Below are 25,332 nucleotides of genomic sequence, written 5' to 3'. Positions count from 1 at the left end.
AGGCCACAGTTTAGACCACAGTCTGAACCCCAAGCTCCGCAATGGGCACCACAATTGCACCAAAAATGTACAATGATTGTCTTCTGAAGAATTTTATTGATTCTGATTGTTTTGGGCATGTTGGTTATGTAAACTGCAAGTGAGTTGGTGTATTTGTGCAATTCTGTTTACCTTAATGTACTGGATGTCTGACACAGCTCTGACAGAATAGTCTGGCACATAGATCTGCAGGAAGGCATTGAGCTGGTTGTTACTGCTGCCCAGTGATGGTGTGATGGCTTCAATCCGCTCACTACGATTTAACGAGTCAGAATGGTTCAGTCCAAATGACCGAGGTGGGGATTTGTTTTCTGCAGAGGAAAAAGGAAAGCATTGTGACTTCAGTAATCAGGGAAAAAAAAAACATAAACACATAAAATCAAGGGCATGATAGGGAGGGGAACACAATGTAAAACTTGTCAGCCTTGCTCATGAATATGAATTATCTGACATAATGTTTGAATAGCAACAATGGCTCAACCAATGACATGAGTTAGGGGCTTTTTTATTCTGAATTACACACTTAACAATTCAATTAACACTTAATTACAAAAGTATTTTTTAAATAATTGATATGAATGAGTGAAAAATTGAATAAAAGAATACTCTTACTCAGCAAGCATGCATTATTGATCAAAAGCGACTAAGGATTTTGAAGATTTTTTTTTTTTGTGTGTGTGCACCAAATCATCATATTAGAATTTCTAAAGTATCATGTGACACTAAAAAAACTGGAGTAATGGCTGCTGAAAATTCAGCTTTGACATCACATGGGGAAAAAAAAAACAATTATTTCATAATATTAAAATTTTTACTGTATATTTGATAAAATAAATGCAGCCCTGGTGAGCATAAGAAAGTTCTTTCAAAAACCTCACTAACCCAAAGTTTTGAACAGTAGTGTATGTTTGTAGATGTTTATGGCTTTTAGTACACTGAACCCTTTTAGTGACTAGACCCACAAATCCAACTTTATAGAGATAACAAGTAACAATAAGTTACAGCTTGTAACAGCTTTTTAGAACTCAATAATTGCATTGCTAGTTATGAAGGGAGTGTTTCATGTATGTATAAGGGTTGCCGCTGGCAAGAGTATATAAAAAGCCTAAGAGCTTTCAAAGTGAAGACTGGCTTATTTTTAATTAAACACAGCTTATGTTTTCCACTTCATAAAGAGAGGGAATTTACAAGTGCACACACACAAACATTCACTTTACTCACACACAAAATACTTGCTAACAGACACTCAAATATGCACACTTCCACACTCCAGCACATACATTTATCCTTTTTTTTTCTTCACTCCTACACAAACACACATACAAACGTATATACACACACACACACACACAAACACCGGTTTCCACAGTGGGGTGTGTTAATGCCACAATTTGGTTGGAATGTATGTAATCCGTGTTTGGATGTGTGAGTGGAGTGGGGGAGCCACCAAGTCTTTAGTTCAAGGCTCCAATGCTGGCCTGAAGGGGCCCAACTCTGAACCCTACATGCTGGTAGTCAGCATGAGGTATGTGAGAACCGGGAACAGTATGTGTGTGCATGTGTGTGTGGGTGACTATGTACAGAGGTGTCTGTGTGTGTGCGTATGGCCCTGCTGTCACCCTTTACTCCAGGAGGCCTGTGAAATAGAAATGTGTGGGAGGGATTCTGTGGGTTTCCTGTAACATACGGTATGATTTACACTGAGTAACAGACAGACTAATGTCTGACCTTTCCATTGTTTGATTAGTCATTTTGGTTTAACTATACCTGGAGATCCAGCAACAGACTCAGCCCTACTGACCACAAGGGTACGAGGAACTGCAGAGAAGTATAAAGAATAGGAGGAAGAGAAAAGCATCTGAAGAGGGTGAGAATCTATAAGGTGACTGAAAGGTAGAAATGAAGAGCGCTAGGAGTAAAGAAATCACTAAATACCACTTGTTTTATTCCACATTACAAAATATTCTCTGTTACCCCCATAACAAAGCTCTTTTGGTATTACTGTAGGCCCATGTTCTCACCACCAGAGGTCACCTATGTTCTGTGATTGTCCCCTAACTAGTGGCACATGTGACTCTTGGTTCAAATTTGGCAGAATATTCAATTTCTGATGGATCTAAATATGATCAACATGATTTGAAAATACCCTACAGTTAGTCAGTGGATGCTTCCCCCCAAAGATTTTTATATACTTTTATGTTCAGTTTGATCAATAAAATGTGTAATCTGTGAAGTGGAAGAATTATTTATGATTAGTAGTAAGAAAAATAATAACAACAATAATTCCATTCATCCATCCATTTTCCAAACCGCTTGTCTTACGCAGGACTGTGGTAATAACAATAATAATAATAAATGTTATTATTTTTGAACATTAGTGTCTTTTATCATTTGTATTTATATATTAATCAACCCTGAACACTGATACCTGCACAAATACTGTGTACCTATTGTGGAATAAACAATATAGCAAAATCTCAATTGTTTCACCGATTTCTTCTGAGTACAAAACAAATGACAGTCTTAAAATATCTTGCCATTCTTTTTGTCACGTGACCTCTGGAATGAAAGCTTCTGTGATACTGTGTTATTATTTTCTGATAGTGTCTGAAGCACTTTCTGCATACAATAATGCCTAACTGGTATTAGTGCATCATAGTACCAAATCATAGTATATTGAAAACAGTATGTCAAAAGTGCCAGAATGAGGCTCCGCTTCCTGTGGATCTTCAAAGTATGTATCCGTGCATACTTTTTGAGCTAATACTGCCCACAACTGCTTGCACTATTGCAGGGTATGTGGGTGTATCATGTGTTATAGGTGGAATTTTGCATTGCAGTATTATTTTTGTAAAACCACCATAAAACCTCTAATGTAAAGTATGTAATTTTCTAAAATATTTAGGTCTACATTTAAGATTTATGTATTTAAATTGCATATAAAATATCCATCTCTTTGGATTACACAGTTTTACCATTATGTAATTTAACATTAATGTGATGTATATTTGTCAGTCATTCTTGAATGAAACAGGCAAGAAAAAAGAATCATGGTATAGTTTATTATTAGCTATTTGAATCTATTTGATTTTATATGAATGATCACATTTTTCAAAAAGCATTTATTAAAATTGCTTAGAATAAGCTCAAATCTGTTCATTGTGGGAAAAAAAGTATAAATATGTTTAAAATATGTCTAGCTGTGGAACAAGTAATATTCAATTAGTTAAATGAATGATTTAAAACGAATTGGACTTGATGATTGATGACAAATATATAAACTTGGTTATTGTGTATTTAAAACGCATTCAGTTTATCAGCACTATTACAGTACAATAGTACTATTACTATTTTATGTATGACTAACAAATATGCATCTGTTTAAAGTTTATTAGTTTATGTTAAAACTATGTAATACAAACATGGAAATGTTATATTCAATTAAAATACATACAACGTAAATACCAATAAGTACCAGCGTACATAGTATATATGCTACTTTTAGTACTTATGAATTACTTTTATTTATTTGTAATTACCTGGAGAAGCGGTGAGAGCCATGATCCCATACGAGGAGAAAGCTCCAGCTTCAAACTTCATTCCCTCCTTCCCTGCCTCCACTTCCACCTTCCCCTTAGAGAACAGATCACATTGAAGGCCAGACTTTTAAATGCAGCTAAGAACTGTTTTTAAACAACTTTAAGTAGATACTTTTACTACTAATGGAGTTTTTTGCAAAAGAAGGCTTTCAGTAATTCCTTCAGAAGCACGGCTGTCTTTCACAATATTCACTAAACTAAAGGTACCTTAGTTCTTTCATACTGGGCGTGTTAAATACTTGCGAAAATCCCAGCTTGTTCTAGGCTAATAACCTCAATCCTTACTCTCTATGCCCTCTACGGCCCTGGACCAAGCAACCAAGCTGACCTGCAGAATGAGGATGAAATAGTCCACGGGCTTGTTGCGGTGGAAAAGGTAATGCTCAATGGCCTTCTTATTCTTCTCATTATATTTGACCTCCTGGATGACGTTGGGGTGCTTGAGGAGGCGCAGAAGGATCTTCTCAGACATCTGGCTGGGACTGAATGGCTCAACTTCTGTAAAACAAAAGAAGACATGACATCATCTTCCTGTTCTTATGGGGTTTTTTTCGCAATTGAAATCGTTACCTCAGAGCCATTCTAAACCAAGGTTAAAGGTAATATTGCATTTTCAGGTTTCAAAACTTCACAAGGTATATTAGTAAACCCTGGGTTAACAATGCTCTAACATTTTTTTTAGACAAATACAGCTTGTGGCAGGTAAACACTCTGTTTTAATAACTGCTTATTCATCTTATTCACATCTGTTCTGACTGTTTTAAGTCTTCTAAAACATACAGAAGCAAAAATAAATTTTCATTTCTGGTAACACTGTCAGCTATCAACATTTGTATTGTTCTCTCAAAAGCTGATACTAAACACAGAGCATGATAAGCACTGTTGTGTCTACTGTGATGGTTGTCTGTTGCTAAATACTCACTGTAACATTGTTCTGTTTACAGTATCTGTGTCACCTGGCAGCTGGTCGCTCCTTGACCAGGGAACGCTAATAGTATTGTATTTGTTAATCAATGATTAGCGTAAGCCACAAGGGGAAGTTCTTACCAAATCCTGGAATTAGGTTTAAAGGGGAATACCACTCAGAATGTTTGGCAAGCCCTTTTTGTCTCTATTATACACAAACACCCATGGGACTATTTAACAGCAGCTTGATGGATAGTAATGCAAGGGGAAATGACTTGCTGGAGGTTAAGCCAAATGCCTGAAGAGTTTTGCAAAAATGCAAGAATCAGCAATTATACATCAAGGCTGCATTTATTTGATCAAATATGACAGCAAAACTTTTTTAAATAATGTTTTCTAATTTAAATGTTTTCTAATTTAATATATTTTAAAAAGTAATTTATTCCTGTAATGGCAATGCAAAGAAAAGAATAGCATTTATTTGAAATGGAAGTCTGATACATAAGAAATGTCTTTAACGTCATTTTTTACATCAATTAAATGCATCTTTGCTGAACAAAACTAAAATTTTCTTACAAAAAAAAAAAAAAAAAGATTACATCATGAAACAAAATGTGGTAGTTAGAGTGTCAGAGATGTGTAAAAAAAAAAAAAAAACAACAAAAAAAAAAAAAAACATCTTTCAACTGTTTGTTGGCTTTTTCCAGGGCTTGGAGATAAAAAATTTTATACACTAATCAAGCAGGCCACCACTCTCTAAACATTGCCCAAACCTTAGTATACAAACAACATCAACTTCATGACTTCCACCAAAAACTGCTGAGATTTACTTGTACAAGAATGTTGCTTTAGATGTTGGTTACGGTAAAAGTGACAAAAAAACTTTTTAGATGTTTCAAAATATTGTAATATATTTATATGTTCTTTTAAAAGAATCCTGAAAAAAATTTACCATGGTTTCCACATAAATATTAAGCAGAACAATTATATTCAACATTAATAAGAAGAAATATTTCTTAAACACCAAATCAGCATATTAGAATGATTTCTGAAGCATTGTGTAACACTGAAGACTGGAGAGGAATAAATTACATTTTAAAATTATAAAAATATGTGAAAAGTTTAAGTTATTTTAAATTGTAATGATATTTCAAAATATTGCTGTTTTACTGTATATTTGGTCAAATAAATGCAGCTTTGGTGAGCCTAAGAGACTTCTTACCGACTCCAAACTTTTTGAACAGCACTGTATGTTAAACAGAATCAATTGCATCCGTAGTGACTCCTGCAGTTCCTGCTTGTGGCAAAGAATCGCTGATGTTTATCTCACCTTATTTATCTAATATTATATTTCATGTTTAATTAAATTACAGCCTGGCTATAAAATATATATCTGTCAATTCAGTATAGCAATAAAAACGTTAACAATAGCAAAGATCCTTTCTCTGGCTTCTACACCAAATCTTTCTTCTTGGAGAAACACTTTATAAAACAAAAAAGTAAGAAACAAAAAGCAAATAAGAAAGAGTGAGAAAAGATGTGCTATCTGCAAGGATTTTGCAGTGCTTAAAGTCATACAACCCAAACAAGTTGCTTCTTTTTAAATACAAACCTTAGAACGCAAACCCCTACAAAAACATCAACATCATGGCACTACTTTCCCCAAAAACCAGAGGCAAAGCTCCTCCTCTGTGTGAGTGCCCTAACCATACTACAGTCACAGGACACACTGGGGTAAATCAAGCAGCAATGCAGTACACTTGCCTGTTGCTAGGAAACGCAGAGTAGCCAGTAGAAGCTGAGGTGATATTTTAACCTTCATTTCATTGTCCATGTGCTTGAAAGCCGAGAAATCCTGCTTCCTCTCTCGATGGGTGATTTTCTTTTTTGTTTTGTTGTCAGCTGTTGGAAAAATGGGATGACAGTGGAAGAAAGTTTTTTAAATTAAATTCCTGAATGAAATTCCTGTAAAACACCTTGCTTCATATGCTTGTAAAAAGATTTACAATGGCACCTAAAAAGGTTTTTGGGTAACACTTTACAACAAGGTTCCATTTGTTAACATTAGTTAACCACAATGGTTGACATGAACTAACAAAAAACAAACAAACAAACAAACAAACAAAAAAAAATTCTAAAGCATTTAATCATATTTAATGTTCATTTCAACATTTACTAATTGTGTAAGCGTGCTTCCAGCACTGCCTGTGTTAAGGCGGAAATTAAGTGATGTGCAGAAAGGCCCAGTCTGCTGCCGCACACGCATCTTTCATAGATATTCCTTTAAATTAGGCCCACGAAACAGCCATTCCCCCCTGTAGAATGAGCTCTCAGGTTTCCTGCTAATAGCTGACCCTTTACTGAATATGCCAACTTGATAGCCTCTACTATCCAATAAGAGAGTCGTTGTTTTTGCAGTGCTTGCCTCTTCTTTGGGGTTTGCAAACACAAAGAGATTGTCTAAGAATGTCTAATTGTCTAAAACTTTGTATACTATCCAGATATATCCACAATCCCCTCAATGGACATAAGTGCTACAGAGTTTCCTCCCCTGGGGATTCTGATAGAGGAGGGTGAAATGCTTCAACCTCTACTTCCATAAATGAATAGGCTTGATCAACTTGGGTATAAATGCTGGATTTGGTTGCGAGATGAACTTGCATGTAATTCTCCAATCCGCTTTATAGAGGTCAGCGCAAGCAAAGCTGTCTTGTATGAGACAATTTTCATATCTGCTTCCTCCAACGGTTCAAACAGGGTTTCCCTGAGTGCATCCAGGACCAAGGACAGATCCCCTGCTGGTAACATAGTTCTGAGAACTAGTCTCAGGTGGTGCACACCCTTCATAAATCTAATTATAATAGGATACTGTTTCACCATTAAATCTCATGTGACATGATGAAATGGCCGCCAGGTACACTTTGATTATAGAGAATGCCTTCCCTTTATCTAGTATCTCCTGAAGGAAGGTAAGAATGCCAGGTACTGAGGAAAGGAATGGTATATTTTGTCTTTCCTAAAACCATGTCTCAAATTTTCTTGTGGATTGCACTCTAGCATCCTGGATGGTAAAAATCACATTCTGGGGTAGGCCAGGAGCATTCAGGTTAGACATCTCGCAGGCCAGACCCCGAGATTCCACCTCCCTCTATGGATGTGGATGAAAATCCTCCATCCTGCTAGAGAGAGGAAGTCTCTGGGCTGAGGAAGGTACCAAGGACCTGAATACAGCAGTTGAACTATCTCCGCTGTCCATGGCCTCCCATTCACCTCCAAAGCAAACAAATCCACATCTGCCTGGCCATATTTGTCCAATATCCCCTGAACCACCTTTGGGTGGAGCCTCCATTCCCCTAGGTGATGATTCCCCTGATATTTACTAGGCCTGGAACATGTGTCGTGAGGGACAGCAAGTGTTTCCTGTTCCATAGCAGCACTCTCCTTGCCAGGGCATGCAGATTTTTCTCGACCGGATGCCTCCCTGCCTATTTATTCCCTGTCTTGCCAAATGAGCAGAGCCCTGTGACAGTGGCCTAAGACCTCATTGTGCAGATATCTGGAGGGATATAATTTCAGAGAAGTGGTCCATCTCTGAAAATCTCTCATGAACAACAGCCCCAAAGGCACTACTGCTATGACTGAAGCCATGAGTCCTAGTCATCTCAGACACAGTCAAAAAGAGACTGTAGTCCCCAGGCAAAACTGATTCACACAGTTCCATAAACTCCCCCTTTTCTACTCTGAGAGGGTTGCCCAGTAAGTTATTGAGTTCAGATTCAAACCCAGAAATACCACTGATTGTGTTGGGGTTACAAGCTCTTCTTCTGGATCACTACAAACCCCAGAGATTTTAAATGTATTAATACTGCCCTTGTATGCAACTCCGCCATCTCCCTTGATCTGGCACAGATTAACCGTTGAGATATACTAATATCCTTATGCCCTACTGGCTCTATGGTGTCAATGCCACTTTCACACATTTTGTGAAAATGCGGGGTGCTAGAGAAAGGCCAAACGGTAGAACCCTGAACCCATATGTCGTTCCTTTGAACGCAAACCTCTGTGCTGGGGTTGGATCTGGATGTGAAATTATGCAACCTTTAGATTGATTAAGGTGAACCAGTCTGCCCTCTGAAATGTTTTTTTTTTTTTTTTTTTTTTTTTATGCATAAGCATTCTGATCTTGTAATTCCTCAGGTATCTGTTTAAAACTCTGAGGTCCAAAATAAGGCGTATGCCTCCCACTTTCTTTAGAACAAGAAAATACTGACTGAAGAACCCCTTCTTTGATTCCTCTGCTGGTATCACCTGAATTTCTTTATTGCTCAATTTATTTCCTGTCTCAAAATGTTTGCATTCTCTCCCTGTACTTTTGACTGTCTTATCCCTAAGAAACAAGTTTTTCTTTTTCTTTTTTCTTGTGTATGGTTGCTTTGCATGAGATAATTGTCTGAATTTAGAGAGGGAAAAAACAAGAGGCCACGCTGTGGAGAACACAGGAGAAATGAGTGACAGTGCTTCTTGACATGAACCCGGGGAGTGTGCAGTGGTTGGGGAGTACTTTTGTTTCACATCACTGTTTCACAGACAACGTAAGAAAAAGATTGGGGTTTGCTAAACCGCCTGTTTCTTCCTTCTGCCCCTCGCAGTCTGGGGGCCTTGCCACTTGAGCGAAGGACTTTCATTGCCAGGAGGGAGGTTGTTTATCCTGGTCATATATAATTCCCCCCACGAGGATGTATTTTCCCTCCTCAGGCCCTGCCAAAATGCTTGTCCTCCTGCTGCTCCCACATGTGAGATTTGTCACAGTGTGGATCTCCATCCACACCTCAGTCATGTCTTTTCCCTAAGACAAGGCCCCTGACATCTCCTTTTCTACCTCAGCGCTGTAAACCAAAAGAAAAGTGATTGCATTGATAGAGTGCTCCCTGAGCAAAAGATTTAGAAATCTTCTCAAAAATCAATGATAGGAATCAATCAGATCTTTGAGGCAGCTTAAGGGCGATGGTGGATAAGCTGAACATCGTCTCTGGATGACCGTCATATTCATAGTTCCCTGAATTTCATTAGATCATCTATGCAATTCTGGAAAGGTGGAAGTGTCTGATGAACTGTCGAGGTGGTAGGAAGTAGGAATTTCCCATCTAGTCTTGAGTATTTTGCAGTATCTACTCCTGTAAGGTAGTCTGGGGACTCTGTTTGGGGAACAAACGGATCTTCCTCATCCTCCTCCTTGCCCTCATCTGACAGATATTCCGAGGCAGCAATGGAAGCGGAATCGTTGTGAAGTGAAGTGACGTGAAGGCCAAGTATGGTAACCCATATTCGGTATGCACTCACATTAGGGGCAGTGAGTAGTGAACACACACACACTGCAAGTTGTGGACACACACCTGGAGCAGTGGGCAGCAATTTGCTTAAGTGCCCGGGGAGTGATTGGGGGTTAGGTCCCTCACTCTGAACTTGTTAGACTCCATAAAAGAAGCCATGTTCAACTGGTAAGTTAACTTTTTGTCTATTATAAATGCTTGGTTAAACGTTTCACTACACTTCTTGTTTTATTTGGCCTGACGCCCTATGCCAAGTGATAGCTTGTCTTTTGGACAGTTTAATCTAGCCAAACTAACACTAAGGGTTCGTAGCTTGGATGCAGCGAGAGAAAAGATGTGGGATGCCATTTTGGGCCAGCGCTGCTGTTTATATAGGATGGGGTGGGGCTTCCCGGGAGCACTGGCCTGATAAGCATGATTGCATAGGGCTTCACGGATGGCCAGGCAAGAGGCGTTTCCCATAGTGAGATGTTGAACGAGTTAACTGAAAGAGAATTAATGTTAACTAATGAAACCTTATTGTAAAGGTAAACAGTTTTTGTAATATCAAGCTATTGAAATTGAACTACATAAAACTGTTCTAAACTAAAAGTACTAAATGGGGAAAATGCAACATTTTAACAAGCTAGTATTAACAAGCTAGTTATATATAACTATTTCATAACACATAAGATACAGGACAAAATCCAGATTTCTTTATGACACTGTCATTTTACAATGTACTATTTAAACTGCTCTTTGTAAAAACACATGCAAAAGTACATGACATTCTTGGCACATACTATATAAGTCTGTCTCATCCAGGATTTCAGACTTGATGATTTCTTCAATGACATCCTCCAGGGTGATAATGCCAAGAACTTCGTAGAATGGGTCACCTTCACCTTCGTTGTTAACACGCTGGACTATTGCCAGGTGAGATTTACCTAGAATATAATAGGTTGATTAAGATGCATATTTTAAAACAGTTTAGGCTGTTTGCATATAAAAGAATATTCAAAGTGATTTCAAACTGTATCAAAATGTAATCAAGCTTAAAGTTATAATTCACTCAAAAATGAAAATTCTGCCATAATTTACTCTTACCCACATACACTCGTCTTTTCAAAACTATATGACTATTTTCTTTTTAGAATACAAAATAAGATATTATTATATATATATATATATATTATATATATTATATCTATATATATATATATATATATATATATATATATATATATATATTATATATATTATATCTATATATAGAATTTTCCAACAGTTTTGTCCTTTGAAAGTCAATGGGGTCCAAAAAACACTGATTTTTATTGCCTTTCAAAATTCCGAAGAACGTCAAACAGGTTTGAAATGACATGAGAGTGTTTAAGTAATGTCATAATTTTCATTCCTGACCACACGCACATATCCTACAATGTGTAACTGCTTTTGGCAGCCTGATAATGGTATTAGCATCAAAATGTTTTAGCATTAGCAACATTTTTTTGTGTGTGTGTGTGATTTATACACCAAATCTTAACAAATTATTAAACATATGTTCTGTACCTTTACAACCAACACTCTAGAGTATCACAAGAGTGTCTCTGGCATGAAGCCACACACACTCTTTCTCTGCTAAGTTCAAAAGTCTGACCCTGTTTCCCAAAACACTGAAGTGTTTTGTCTTTGATATTGAAGGTCTAGAGGTCTAGAGTAACTAGGTTCATTCTCAAAATATTGTGTATTGTGTCTTTGAACAAAAGTAGTCCAGTCTTGGTAAGATATCTCCACTAGAATGGACACACTTGTCATAAACATTGTGCTCTATTAAAAAAAAAAAGAAAAAAAAAAACTTTTAAAGAAAGATTGAATGAGCTCCTGCTTCTGATAATTGGTGTTTATTTCAACTTAATAAAACTGAAACCCCGTAAAAAGGACAAGGGTGAACCTTTCAAGTTTCTCATGAAGCTTTAATACATATCCCAAAGACAAAAGAGAAAACCTATTTTTGTGTATACTGTCAAGAAAAACACCAAACAAATTCTTTGCCTTTTCTCAGCTTGTGAACTTTTAGAAGGAATTTTCCAGAGGGCCAGGCTAATATTAGCCCTGAAATGAAGTTTCCATTCCACTTGGGCAATATTCTCACCAAAGCGACTGCTGGGTGATCTGATCTGTCTCAGAGCTGGTCGTTTATATGCAGATGGCCATTTGCTAAAATACTAGGAAGCCTGGGACGCACTTGTGGCAAACCCCATGACAACACACAAACAATGATTGGCTATAAATCTCTGCTTAAGGAGTGTGGCCTTAACTTGATTGTGTGTACCTTCTTTTCCTTATTTTGCCACTGCAATGACTTCAATGAACCTACAGCATGTAGCTTGATTCACTAAACATCCAGGAATATGTTGGAACAAGTGCACTTTATGTTTGCAATCGTATGTTTTATTTTTTATATCACCAAATTTCATGAAAATATTAAAAATAACTGAACTGTCTTATTATCTCATTATTTTAATTATAAAATTTAAGTAATTTCATTCTAATTGTATTAATACTCAAAGGCCAGGTTATACTGATGACCTGATCTGGAATTCTTGTCCAACCCCATCTGCATAACTAAATCTCATTTATGGTCAGATAAACCTAGTCAGTTAAATGGCTAAATATCAAAAGGAACACTTACTAGGAAACAAGAGTTAAACTAGTTCTAATGGGTGATTATGTGATATGTGACAATGAAGTAACTTGATGGCAAAGGTTACCAGTGTTACCACAGCAAACAACTCCACAAGATAGTATTTTAGTAATCAGTCAATCCTTTTATGCAAGTGGAAATGAATCACCCTTAAAGAGAGGACGTAAGGGCAAGGGTCAAGGGGTAGTAGAAGTCACAAGACTAAATAAATAAGTGCTCAAGCATTAAATCTCAGCACAAAAAGAATGGTTTATTCAGGCCACAGTGGAAAAAAAAACATGTTTACTTTATGTATTTTCCTTCATAGTTTCCCTGGAGTACACCATATCTCACCCCTTCAAGGAAACAAGGATATTAGCTTCTCCTCTGTTCTCTGTGGGGATTATTTCTATCCCAAGGTAGAGAAAAAAAAAGAGAAAAGATTACAATTATGTTTCATTATTTGTGGAGTCACAGCTTGAAAAAAAGAAAACTCACTGGATTGAAGCTATACGGCTGTAAAAAAGAAAAAGAAAAAAAGTGTGTTGTATAATTCCAAGGAAAAATATGCTTTTATTAATAAAATCACTGCAATTGCAAAGTTTATAAATAAGTGCAGAGCTAACAGACATAGCCTCAGCTAAGTCCATAGCATCAAACCCATCAGCCGAACCAGGCAAAGATGATATATGGAGTTGCTCGCAGCAAATCTACATATGTTTCCAGACCTGAGCACAAGCCTAGGAGAGCAGCGTACTGAAGGGAGCAAGCAAACAAAGAATTCCCAACTTTCAGACTAATGGTCTGGGGAGGGAACAGAAAATGGGTAGCTGACCGTGATTCAAACCATTCCAACTGTCAAGGCCTGCTCCAACCTTCATGTAGTCTGTTAGGATGGGGGCCAATCTGTATATAAGGAGCATAATCCTGCTACACTACCAATGATTGACAGCTTGGGAGGATGACAAACGAGAGAGTGGAAGTCCCACTCTATCTAAACTGCTGAGCTCTACTCAAGCCAGTCTCTGCCAGTTGATAAAAACCGATTTTACCTGTCAAGCTCAACCTAAAGCAGATATCTCTTGCTATTCCTTGCTTAACCAGGCAGAAAGGATTGGGAAGGTGAGAAAAACTGAACCACCAGGAATCTCTGCCCTACTTGAACACCCAGTTTATGAACTGTGGAGGGTGACAGATTCCATCTATCAAGCTCAACATAGGGAGGATCAGCCTTAACCAAGTATAATGGTAAGAAATTGGGCCACCCGGGAGCACAATTATATTTCAACTTCTAGAGAATAAAAAAAAAGCAACCTAGGAAGGGCAACAAGTCCATCTGCCCAGCTCAACCTCATAGCCAAATTCTGGAATGCAGCCTTGATTAAAAACCTAAGTCGAAAAAATGGTGAAGGCGGCATATGAAAAATAGTTTTTGGTTTATCCTAGTTTCAACTGTCAACTCTACCACCCATTCTACTGAAGAGTCTGCCAGACTGTACCTTACAGATCTAAAAAGGAGCACAACCTTACTTTAATTGGAGAAGGCAACAGATTAGGGAGTGGGTCACTTCACAACTCAACTACATCAGCATTCATCCATACAGCTTTACTTTTAAAAAAAAATAATAATAATAATTGTAATATATTGCTCTACCCATTAGGAAGGGAGCATAAGTTGTAACGGAGGGCAACCGATGAGGGAGCTGGACACATTTTTTCAGAAGTAATACTTAATACTTATCATAAAGTAAGCTCCTGATATGCATAAAAGTGAAGAATGAAGCAACCAGGATGGAAAAGAGGGACGAGAGCCCGAATTTTATCAAGCTCAGGTCTGATTTCGACTTCCTCCCAGAGCAGCAACTCTTCTCCCTACTCTTCTGAGGAGGGGCTCGAAAAGCCAAGCTCGCCTTCTGCATCTCACTCATTCAAGAAGGAACAGAAGACTTTGGAAGAGCCTGGACCCGGTGAGGGATACATTTTTTGAAGGCAGCCACTCTCGCCTCCCTAAACTTCTTTACCACCATATCAACAGCAGTGCTGAAAAGCATGGAAGGTGAGACTGGGGCATCAAGTAGGAGGCTCTTTTCACTCTCCTTAATCTAAGCTACAAATGCCTCTACGTCACCACCATTGCTGCCATGGAAAGGCCAATGGAGAGGGCCATCTGTTTAGTGGTGCAGAGGGCCAGGTCTGTGGCTATGTGCAATTCAGTGACTGCCTTAGGGGATAGACCCTCACCCTGAGTAGGTCAGCCAGGTATGTCTGTAGCACCACCATGATGGGCAGGCACCACAAGCCTGACCTGTCACCGCATATGACCTGCAAACCAGACTAGATGTTATCTGGCATGGCTTGGATGGCAGAATGGGAGCATTCAGTGACAAAGATGTCCCCAGGCAAAGAATTCTCTTCTGCCAAATTCTCTTCAACCAGAGGCATTCATCCATAACCCTGCTCACACATGCCTTTGATATGTTCGTAACTCAAACTCAAAGGAAAGTAACAAAAACAAGCAGAGGAAAGTAACAAGCAGAGTAACGCTGCTTACACAAACCCTCCACCTCAGTGTGCAGGTCCGGAATAAAGGGAAGGCTCACTGGGGCTGGAGACTTATGACCTGTGTCTTAGCAGACACAGACAATCTTGCCAATTCAAACTCAGTCGGAACGTGGCGTGAGTCAAAAGCTCCAATAGGTCATTGTATGGAGGACTTTGATAGGAGAGGAGAGTATCAGACTTAGATATAATGTTTTTTACTGACTCCATATCTAGTTCCTTGGAACCAGAAGTGAGCAAAATGCTACACAGGCTTCCGGGACAGATATGAGAGCCACGGAGCCTGCTAGAGAAGCTAGACCCCTTCAAGCTCCTCTGCTAGCTCCATCAAAGATCCCCACAATTGCAGCTGCACCTGCCTCAGCAGACACACGGCCAGAACTGCAAGGTGCAGAGGCTTGACTCTCATCACTCATGAAGAGAGCCAAGCAGGAGTGGAGCTGAATGCATGTGCTCCACTCCTACACACCTGACACACAACTTTTGTGAATTGTCCAATGTAATATAACATTGCCACTTAAGGATAATGTAGGTAAAATAGCACAAATTAATGCCCATGCATCTTCCCCACTGCTCTAGCAGTTTCAAATTATATAAAACTGGTATGTGTGCATAGAGTTCCTCTTTATATGTTATTGTGATGTCTGTACATGTCAATTTTTATACTATCTGTTGCCACATATTTACAGAAATTTTGTTTTTCCTCATTTTTTAAAATACTGGTATATTATTTCTGTAACACTTTAGTATAGGGAACACATATTTACTATTAACTACAACTTTTCCCTCAATAAACTCCTAATTTACTGCTTATTAATAGTTAGTAAGTTTGTTGTTAAGTTTAGGTATTGGGTAGGATTAAGAATGTAGAATATGGTCATACAGAATAAGACATTAATATGGGCTTAATAAGTACTAATACTAATAAACAGCCAATATCCTAGTAATATGCATGATAATAAGCAACTAGCTAAATGACCCTAGAATAACATGTTACCATTATTTCACTTGTTTGAACACTTGAATTAATATTAACTGATATTTTAGTATGTCAATGTTCAATGTTTGATTGTGTTAAATGAGTTTTAGCAGTGAAATAAAACATTTGCTTATTTGTAGTTCAATACATATTAAACGTCTGTAGAAATCTTTCTTATTAGTGCTGACTAATGACTAGTGCTGGCTAAAATAATGAACATGGTTCATCAAAAGTATTATTTTTGTTTAGGGTATTTGTACTTTGTACTTTAACTCAAGTACCTGATACTTTTTCCACCACTGTGTGTGTGTGTGTGTGTGTGTGTGTGTGTGTGTGTGTGTGTGTGTGTGTGTGTGTGTGTGTGTGTGTGTGTGTGTGTGTGTGTGTGTGTGTGTGTGTGCTTTTGTTTATATTACATTGTGGGGACCAAATGTCCCCATGATGTAATATAAACCTGAGTTCACCTACATTGTGGGGACCAGCCAGCGGTCCCCACAATGTAAATGGGTTTATAAATCATATAGAATGAGTTTTTGTGAAAAAGTAAAAGTTTGCACAGTTTCCTGTGAGGGTTAGGTTTAGGGGTAGGGGCAGGGTAGGGGGATAGAATGTACAGTTTGTTCAGTGTAAAATGCATTGAAGTCTATGGAAAGTCCCCACAATTCACAAAAACAAACATGTGTGTGTGTGTGTGTGTGTGTGTGTGTGTGTGTGTGTGTGTGTGTGTGTGTGTGTGTGTGTGTGTGTGTGTGTGTGTGTGTGTGTGTGTGTGTGTGTGTGTGTGTGTGTGTGTGTGTGTGTGTGCTTTTGTTTATATTACATTGTGGGGACCAAATGTCCCCATGATGTAATATAAACCTGAGTTCACCTACATCGTGGGGACCAGCCAGCGGTCCCCACAATGTAAATGGGTTTATAAATCATATAGAATGAGTTTTTGTGAAAAAGTAAAAGTTTGCACAGTTTCCTGTGAGGGTTAGGTTTAGGGGTAGGGGCAGGGTAGGGGGATAGAATGTACAGTTTGTTCAGTGTAAAATGCATTGAAGTCTATGGAAAGTCCCCACAATTCACAAAAACAAACATGTGTGTGTGTGTGTGTGTGTAAACTATGCATGTGTGTAACCAGTTGCGTCTGCAACAAGCTACATTGATTGATTGATTGATTGATTGATTGATTGATTGATTGATCCAATCTTTCTGTCATATCCCATTGGGAGGCCACATGCACAAACCCACTGTAAAATCTCACAGGCCCAAATTAACACTCCTCATAACCGTACATTATGCATCAAATAAACTAATTAAAAAAGAATATTATTGCATCAATATAAATCATTACAGGTAAAAAGATAAATGCAATGTAATGCTAAAATCACTTTCATTTGGTCACATTTGTTTAAATTCATCACAATCACAATCTTCAGCACTATCACAGGCAACGTCATCTTCATTCTTAAGACATTGTATATCATTTAGTAGGGATAATAGCTAAGCAGTAATTGTGAGATGGCCCCACAACACTGCATGAGAACGTCTATTGCTCCCCCTCAGCTCTTCTGAGACTCATTGTGTGCTCTTTTCCACCATTTCCAGCTTAAGTCTTGGAATGCAGTTTGTCATATTTTTCCATAGCGTAATTCCCACCATAAATAGTCACGTAAGGCAACAAGGCCACTGTCTCAGACAGACAGTGATCAGACTTCTCAGAAAATATTTTAGTTCTGACAACTACTGGGACACTGGATATGAGCGGTTGGATATCACAGATTAAGTGATGTATTTCATAAGAGGACTTTCTGAGAAAATCATTACATTGTTATCCAAATGCTTGACCCTAAATTTCATTTGTACCCTTGTAACCCTAACCTATAAATAGCTTTAATTTCTTAAAAAGATTGTTATCAAATAAAGGACCAAAAAAAACAAAAAAAAACAAAAAAAAAACATAGACTGTATGTCAAAATCAGTAAATAATATTAGATAAATATCTTAATATATCCACAAATTTGACCTTTTTTATGACATGGCAAGTTTAGTTCAGATTGTAAAATAAAATAATATATGGTGCAGCTCCCCAAAAACTTACAGTACTTACCTTAAAATAATGAAAATACATTATAAAAAATATATTATGAAGCTTTAAAAAAAAAAAAAAAAAAAAGAATTAAGATGTATACACACATGTATTCAATGTATATATATTATTATTATATTAGATTATTATTTTTATGGTGACGGGTAGTCATTAAAAAGAACGAAAATAGTATGTTTTCAAAATATGAAACTAGCATGAATATAAAAAAGCATTCTATGAACATGCAACGAACATGGTACATGTGTTTTAAACTATATTTTTTTAAATATTATTTCTTTATTATATACATTCTTCTTTCCCCACAATATGCACAATATAAATTACACGCAGGGTGAATTAGGTTGCAGGACTACAATGAGCGATAAATGAAAAACAACACATTAAATGCTGATTCATAAGAAAAGTTGAACATGGTATCAGCAGTAGTAGAGCAATGGTTAAGCATCTGCACGTTCAGAAAAACAACAGTTAGCAAAGAACTAAATTTACTCTGTTATTAATGCCCTGGAGCAAGACTCATGACCCCAGGCTATTCCAATCGGGACTGTCCAGCAACTGATATACTGCTGTTCTCAATGAACTTATTACGAAATAGTAAAACTAATGTGCTTGTTGAATCCTAATCAAATATGAATGCTACAAAATATACTAAGCTGTAATTAAAATAAAAAACATAGAAGTGAGGAAATTAAAAAAAAAAAAAAAAAAAATTAAGTAATTTTAAAGTCCCAGTACAAACCCCCACAGTGATTATGAACTCCAGCCAAAACAACCTCCAGATAACAATGCTGCTGCAAATCAGCCCGTTTTCTAAATATAATCTTCTCAGAGCATGTCACTAAACGTGTTCCTTTTTTCCTGACAAATATAAATGGACTTCAAATAAGACTGATATCATCTGAAGAAAACCAATTTAGCATTTTCATCTCATCGCTTCGTTTATGAGTGCAAAACTCAGTTTACTCACTGACCTCCAAGGACCCTTGTTAAAAATGATTCATTTCTTTACTCTGTAACTAAACCAACCAACATCTTTGTTTCCTCAGTGAAGGTTCACAATGAATAACAGTGATCTGTCTGTGAGCATTGTGTTACAGCAGCCTGAGCTCTGGGTTAATGCTGCTTACAGATTCAGCATCATTAAGGGGCCGTTTAAGCACAGACAGACACAGTCACAAGACCTCTCCACTATTTTAAACACTAAAATGGTATTGTTAACAAGCAGCAGAGCACTATGCAACAAGTAAGTTTCTTTCAGCAAATATTTTAGAGAACACTTGATTCATTTTATTTCTACTCAACAGTTACTGGCTTGATCAACAAAAAAATACTTGTTTATTGGAAAGGACTCGTGGGTCAAAAGAGGAGTTGTATTGTTATTTACTAGTAGTCATACAATAAATGTAATACAATACTAGTAATACAATAAATAAATTACAGTATAGATAACACTAACAATAAAAAATAAATTCTACAGGTTCATTTCATGGCACAGAAAAAAAAAAAATAATAATAATAATAATTACTCCCTTAACTTTTTATCACCATGGGTTTGACTCCCTCGTGCCATTCCCAGGATTTGCAGGGCTTTGGTTAGGCTAATTCGGGAAGCATCATCTTCATAGGTGTCCTTGGTGTACTTATCTAACAGCGGTTTCATTGTGACATCCAGTCTGTTGGAATGATGAACTAAAAGGAGTTATACAGTAGATAAGACTGGCAAAGTGAATGAAGTAGAAACAAATTTGCTACAAATGGCATTTTTATGCTGTGACTACAGTGCTCTACTGTGCTCCAACTGAACAGCGAGTTTTATATTTTTTTTACAGTGGTGCATTTACAGAGGGAAGAAATGTAGAAAATAAATAATTAAATGAGAGAGGAAAATGTATCAAAGTTTTTTTTTTTTTCATCAGAGGGTTAGTTCACCCAAAAATGAAAATTACTCACCCTCATGTAAGCCCACCTGTAAGATCTCTGTTAATCTTCAGAACACAAAAAGATATTTTTGATGAAATCCAATGGCTCAGTGAGGCCTCTATTGCCAACAATGTCACTGAACCTCTCAAGATCCAGAAAGGTACTTAAAACATATTTAAAACAGTTCATGTGACTACATTGGTTCAACCTTAATATTATAGTGACGCAAATACTTTTTGTGCGCCAAACACGATTTTTCAACAATATCTAGTGATGGCCGATTTCAAAACACTGCTTCAAAGCATTACGAACCTTTTATTCGAATCAGTTGTTCGGAATGCATATCAAACTGCTGAAATCATGCGGCTCCAAACCACTGATTCGAAACAAAAGATTCGCAAAGCTTCGAAGCAGTGTTTTGAAATCGGACATCACTAAATATTGTTGAAAAGTCGTATTTTTTGTTTTTTGGTGCGCAAAAAGTATTCTCATCGCTTTATAATATTAAAGTAGAACCACTGAACTCACATGAACTGTTTTAAATATGTTTTGAGTACCTTTCTGGATCTTGAGAGGTTCGGTGACATTGCTCTCATTAGAGGCCTCACTGAGCCATTGGATTTCCTCAAAAATATCTTAATTTGTGTTCCAAAGATTAATGAAGGTCTCATGGATGTGGAACGACATGAGGGTGAGTAATAAATGACATCATTTTTATTTTTGGGTGAACTAACCCTTTAACATACTGATAGCATGTTTGAAAAAGTTACATTTCTTAAATGGATAATCCACCCAAAGATGCAAATTCTGTCATCATTTATTCACTCTCAAGTGGTTCTAAAGGTGAATGCATTTCTTTCTTCTGTTGAACACAAAAGGAGATATTTTGAAGAACTTTTGGAACCAACAAACATTAAAGCCCATTGACTTCCATCCAAAAAAAAAAAAAAAAAACCTAGCTGAGACATTTCTCAAAATGTCTTCTTTAAGATTCATTTTTGTGGCACCCCTTTTGTAACAACATGAGGGTGAGTACATGATGAGTCATTCTGGGGTTAGGAGAGCAATTCCCTTGAATTGCTCTCTTAAAAACAGGGGCACAGCCACTGAACTGTGGAGCAGAATATATACTGTCATAGTTACTGTTCTGTCTGCATTAGTGAAAGAACTTTGACATTTGATTGTTAACAAAACCAAACATTATGAATATAATTCGGTTTCAGTATTTAAAATTGGAGTCAGTTCTGACCAAGGAGCAGTTCTCAGCCCCGCTGTACTCACTTTGAACAAAAATTTAAACACAATCAGGCCAAAACTAAGTTTGTTTTGGGAGTATGAAACAGCTTGCCAAAGTGAACTTTCTGGAAATGTTTGCTCCAGCTGGTAAACACCTTCAAACTGGAATTGGTCAGTGGCATTGACATTTCTTTTGTTCATTCGTTCGAGGTCAAACGTTGGCGACTAAACACATGAACCCACTTCAATAGTACATTGAGTTGCAATATTTGCATGTTCTTATTAATAAGTGATTTGAAGAAACAATCATTCTTCCTGACCAATTCACTCAAATGAAATGCATCTTTTGATTGAAATGGGCAAATGAGTAGACGAAGACAGTATTTTATTTCTAGGCAAATAATCCCTTAAAAATATGTGAATGTGTATCTATTAGCTATGGTAATGAAACACTGTTTGGTACATGCAAATGTGCATGTTTTCAATCCAAGCCAAATAAGCTGCAAATTATAACTGATACTACAATGAAAACAATACAGAGTGGCTGGACTCCATTAGGATAAAAGCAAAATAAGAAAAGAAAGGTTTTTAACTGTCATGCCTACATGCAGAGGTTAATTAATTAAAATGAAATTATATGTTAAATTAAATTAAAGTTTTAACATACTGTATTGTCTTTCAACTTCAAATTACAAAACTTTGGCATTCTAAGTAAAAGGTGAACATAAAACAAGTATTATACACTTTGTGCAACTGATGGTGAAATATAATAGATGCAAGTAAAAGCCAGCATACTACAACCATGCATTTTTGGGCCTCACATGATAAGCTGCTTAACGTGAGTTAAGTTTAGTCATGTCTTTATCTGACACTAGCACTGTATTTTATAAACCTCCATGGAAGTACCCGTTTGACATGGCTGTTTTTCCTCTCACTAAGAGAGGAAGAGAGAACTGCTTACCGCAATCAATGATGCCAGCCAGAGCTCTTCTGGTTGGAAGGCTTCCATGCCAGAGCATTAGGCAAGGGTTTGTGTCGCTTGTAATTTACGACATTGAGGGAAACGGGCAAAAGGACAATATGGGAGGGGGGTCGGGGGGAGGGGGCATGGCACGGAAGCCTTGGGAATGCCAGGGGGCAGTTTTGAAACCCAAGTGGGTTCTGCAGCTTTGAATGTTTTGTGAAGTAGATGGCAGAGAGAAAGAGTGAGAAAGGCAGAGGAAGGAGAGTTAAGAAGAGAAGTGTTATGTTGAATTTGCTTGATCTTTAATTACAGTAAAGCAGAGAACTGGATCCAAATTTTCTTTCCAAGAATTGAAGTACAGTAGCAGACCTTAATTTGAGCTTAAAGGGAGTCTCAAAACACAGCATTAGTGACATAATATTCCTCTGATATTCACAAAGTATAATGATGTATGAAAACTAAAAAAAAGGAAAAGAATAAAAACTAAAAATAGCTACATAAAACCCTTTTTAACTTAAAACCTTATAACTCTGAACATGAACAATCTGTCCTCCCAAAAATATTACAAACTGTAAATAATAACATCCAAAAAGTATTTTTGGAAAGCACATGTTTCCGTTTGTATTTTTCTGGAAGGTTTCCAGTTTCCAAGCGGAGACAGATTAATGAGTGAGGATACGAGCAGACGTCTGAATCAGAGAACAATCCGATTGCATAATATTCAGGAAAAATAAAAGGCCATTACTCAGCACTCAATCTTTCATTTGACCAAGACTCACTCAACCTAATTCTATTAGAAGTGATTCTGCCAAACAACTTCTAAATCGCTGTTTCGAAACACTCAAACATTGAGTACAACATCAATATGTTTGTTATCTTGTTAAAATGAACAAGACACAACAAAAGCTAGTAATGCTAGATCAGACGGACTTTGTTGAGGTACTGGCACTACTAAGTTGTTTTACTAATCGGTTTTAAGGCCATTTCATGTTCATGTACCAGAATTTGAGGAATGTAGGCCATTTGAAAAGCCACGTCTTAGCATAGGCTTGAGCTGCACACATGGAATGACAATAGAGAGCATGCTCACTAACATTTAACCCTCCTGACAGAACTGACTACTACTACTACTACAAGCTGACAGCTTGACAAAATCAAAATAACACATCACAACAACAGCACTTTAATTCTGAGTATATGAATACAGCAGCCAAAACATTTAAAGTTGGCATGAAACTGAAGTTGCATTCATTTTTTCTTCCCTATTGCCACAAACATCTAAGTGAAACGGCATCTTGAATGAGGAAAAATGTAGGATGGGACTTGATTTTGTCCATCGGGAATTGATTGGATTATTGTGGTTTGCTATTGCTCTGATCTCATGCGAGTGACAGTTTGTCCCTTCCTTGCACCAGTAAACACGTCATTAAAGAAGAGACAGGATGTCGTTGTGGGGGGAAGGGAAGTTATTTTAATGGGAGTTATGCGCAACAAACGTCCGTATTCTGTAAAACAGGTTGCATCGTTGCCCATTCAGGTCTTTTGTACTTGCTGCATTAAATATAGAGCTGTTACTCAAGATGCCTTCAAAAGAGTGAGCAAAGACAAGCATAACCGATGGCCATCGCATATGTATATTGATGCATTTTTTTCTTCTCACTAACATGCAGATATTAAGGCAACGATAAATATAACAAGCTAGGTTAGCTGATTACCTTAAAAGTCCATCTTGTCGTCAGTTCTCACTGCTGCTCACACTTTCTCCAATAAGCGGATGCGATAAGACTTGTTTTCCCATTTGATCATGTGAAGTTCAACATAAAGTCTATTAAAATTACAAGGGCACATGAATTAAAGACTTTGAGACAATTAAAGTCACAGTTCCAATAACTTAAAAGAGAGCCCTTTCTAAAAGAGTCATTTCTGCTGACTCTGAAAATCACCAGGAGAAAGATGCCCAAAGTTCCTGATCACCTGGTGTGAACATGCCATAGATCTGCTGCAGGGAGGCCTGAGGACTGCAGATGTGGTCAGAGCAATAAACTGCAATATAATATGTGTAACGTGTCCATAATGTAAGACGCCTGAGACAGTGCTACAGGGAGACAAAAAGGACAGCTGATCATCCTTACAGTGCCAAACCACATGTAATCATACGTCATACGTCCCCCCAGACGCTCAGCGCTGCACTCGTTGTGTTCTGTCTACCGGTATGTATTTCTACAGCATGAAGCTTAGATCTTACGGATTTATAAACTGACATTTGTTATGATATCTGCTTCAAACATTGCAGTGCTCATGTCATGATAACTTTCGTTAACTCTACAATTAGCAAATCCACTTCACCAGCCAATTACTCTTTGACAGCAATGCCATAGAAATAAACATAGCTACCGCAAAAAGAGACGCTCAAATATTAGATGGCTGTGCGCTTGTTTCTCTGCATCATAAGGTCTATACACAGAGTATGCGTGATTGCGAATTAGAAAGTGAAAGTAAATAGCGAGCGTGCATTTCCAGAATGATTTCAATACCCCGCATATTGATAGCGGCTCCCTGATGCCAGCAAATTATGTGCAATATAATTACGCAACTATATAATTACGAGAACACAAAAGCATTGAAATATATTTTTTACTCCCATCACATTTTCTTTTCCATTACTGTGAGGAGCAGGGTGGGTGAGGGAATGGCGCGAGGCCTCGAGTCTCTCACGGAGGAGCTCCGGAAGCATAAAAGGAGGAGCGACGACAGTGAAGGAAGAGAGAGGACCAGGCCTGGACTTTATTTTGTGTTTTATGTTTGTGTGGCCGGCAGATGTCTGCGAGGGCCTGCCGGCATTACTTTCATTTTGTATTAGTTTATTTTGGAATTAAAGTTTTGTTAAACGTTCGCCGGTTCCCGCCTCCTTCTTCCCGTACATACGAACAATGTTACATTGGTGCCGAAACCCGGGAGGAAGGAGGGACATGCTGTCGAAGAACCCGCGCTGCTGAGGGGGATCGCGGTGCTGTGAGGCAGTGGTGCTGGTGCCTAGTGACAG

At 37.6% G+C, this 25,332-nt stretch overlaps 1 protein-coding gene across 5 annotated transcripts in view; it reads right to left on the bottom strand.

Annotated features, from left to right (window-relative positions):
• The window catches only part of cnnm2b (cyclin and CBS domain divalent metal cation transport mediator 2b), a 41,997-nt gene that overhangs the window by 9,273 nt on the left and 7,392 nt on the right, over positions 1-25,332 (bottom strand). The window contains exons 2-7 of one of the 5 annotated variants that reach the window (XM_067403564.1): positions 10,657-10,800; positions 6,309-6,446; positions 3,967-4,136; positions 3,579-3,672; positions 1,807-1,857; positions 172-350 (exon numbers count right to left, since the gene is read on the bottom strand). In XM_067403564.1, the coding sequence (XP_067259665.1) occupies positions 172-350; positions 1,807-1,857; positions 3,579-3,672; positions 3,967-4,136; positions 6,309-6,446; positions 10,657-10,800 (776 nt within the window). Of the gene's footprint in view, positions 1-171; positions 351-1,806; positions 1,858-3,578; positions 3,673-3,966; positions 4,137-6,308; positions 6,447-9,412; positions 9,431-10,656; positions 10,801-19,710; positions 19,843-25,332 lie in introns of those variants that run through there. The other 4 variants (XM_067403565.1, XM_067403566.1, XR_010896652.1 and 1 more) reach the window with 4 other exon arrangements.

Source organism: Chanodichthys erythropterus, chromosome 12, assembly GCF_024489055.1.
Source record: "Chanodichthys erythropterus isolate Z2021 chromosome 12, ASM2448905v1, whole genome shotgun sequence".
NCBI classification, from domain to species: Eukaryota; Metazoa; Chordata; class Actinopteri; order Cypriniformes; family Xenocyprididae; genus Chanodichthys; species Chanodichthys erythropterus.
Note: the sequence above shows the minus strand (reverse complement) of the source record. Positions and strands in the feature narration are given on the sequence as shown.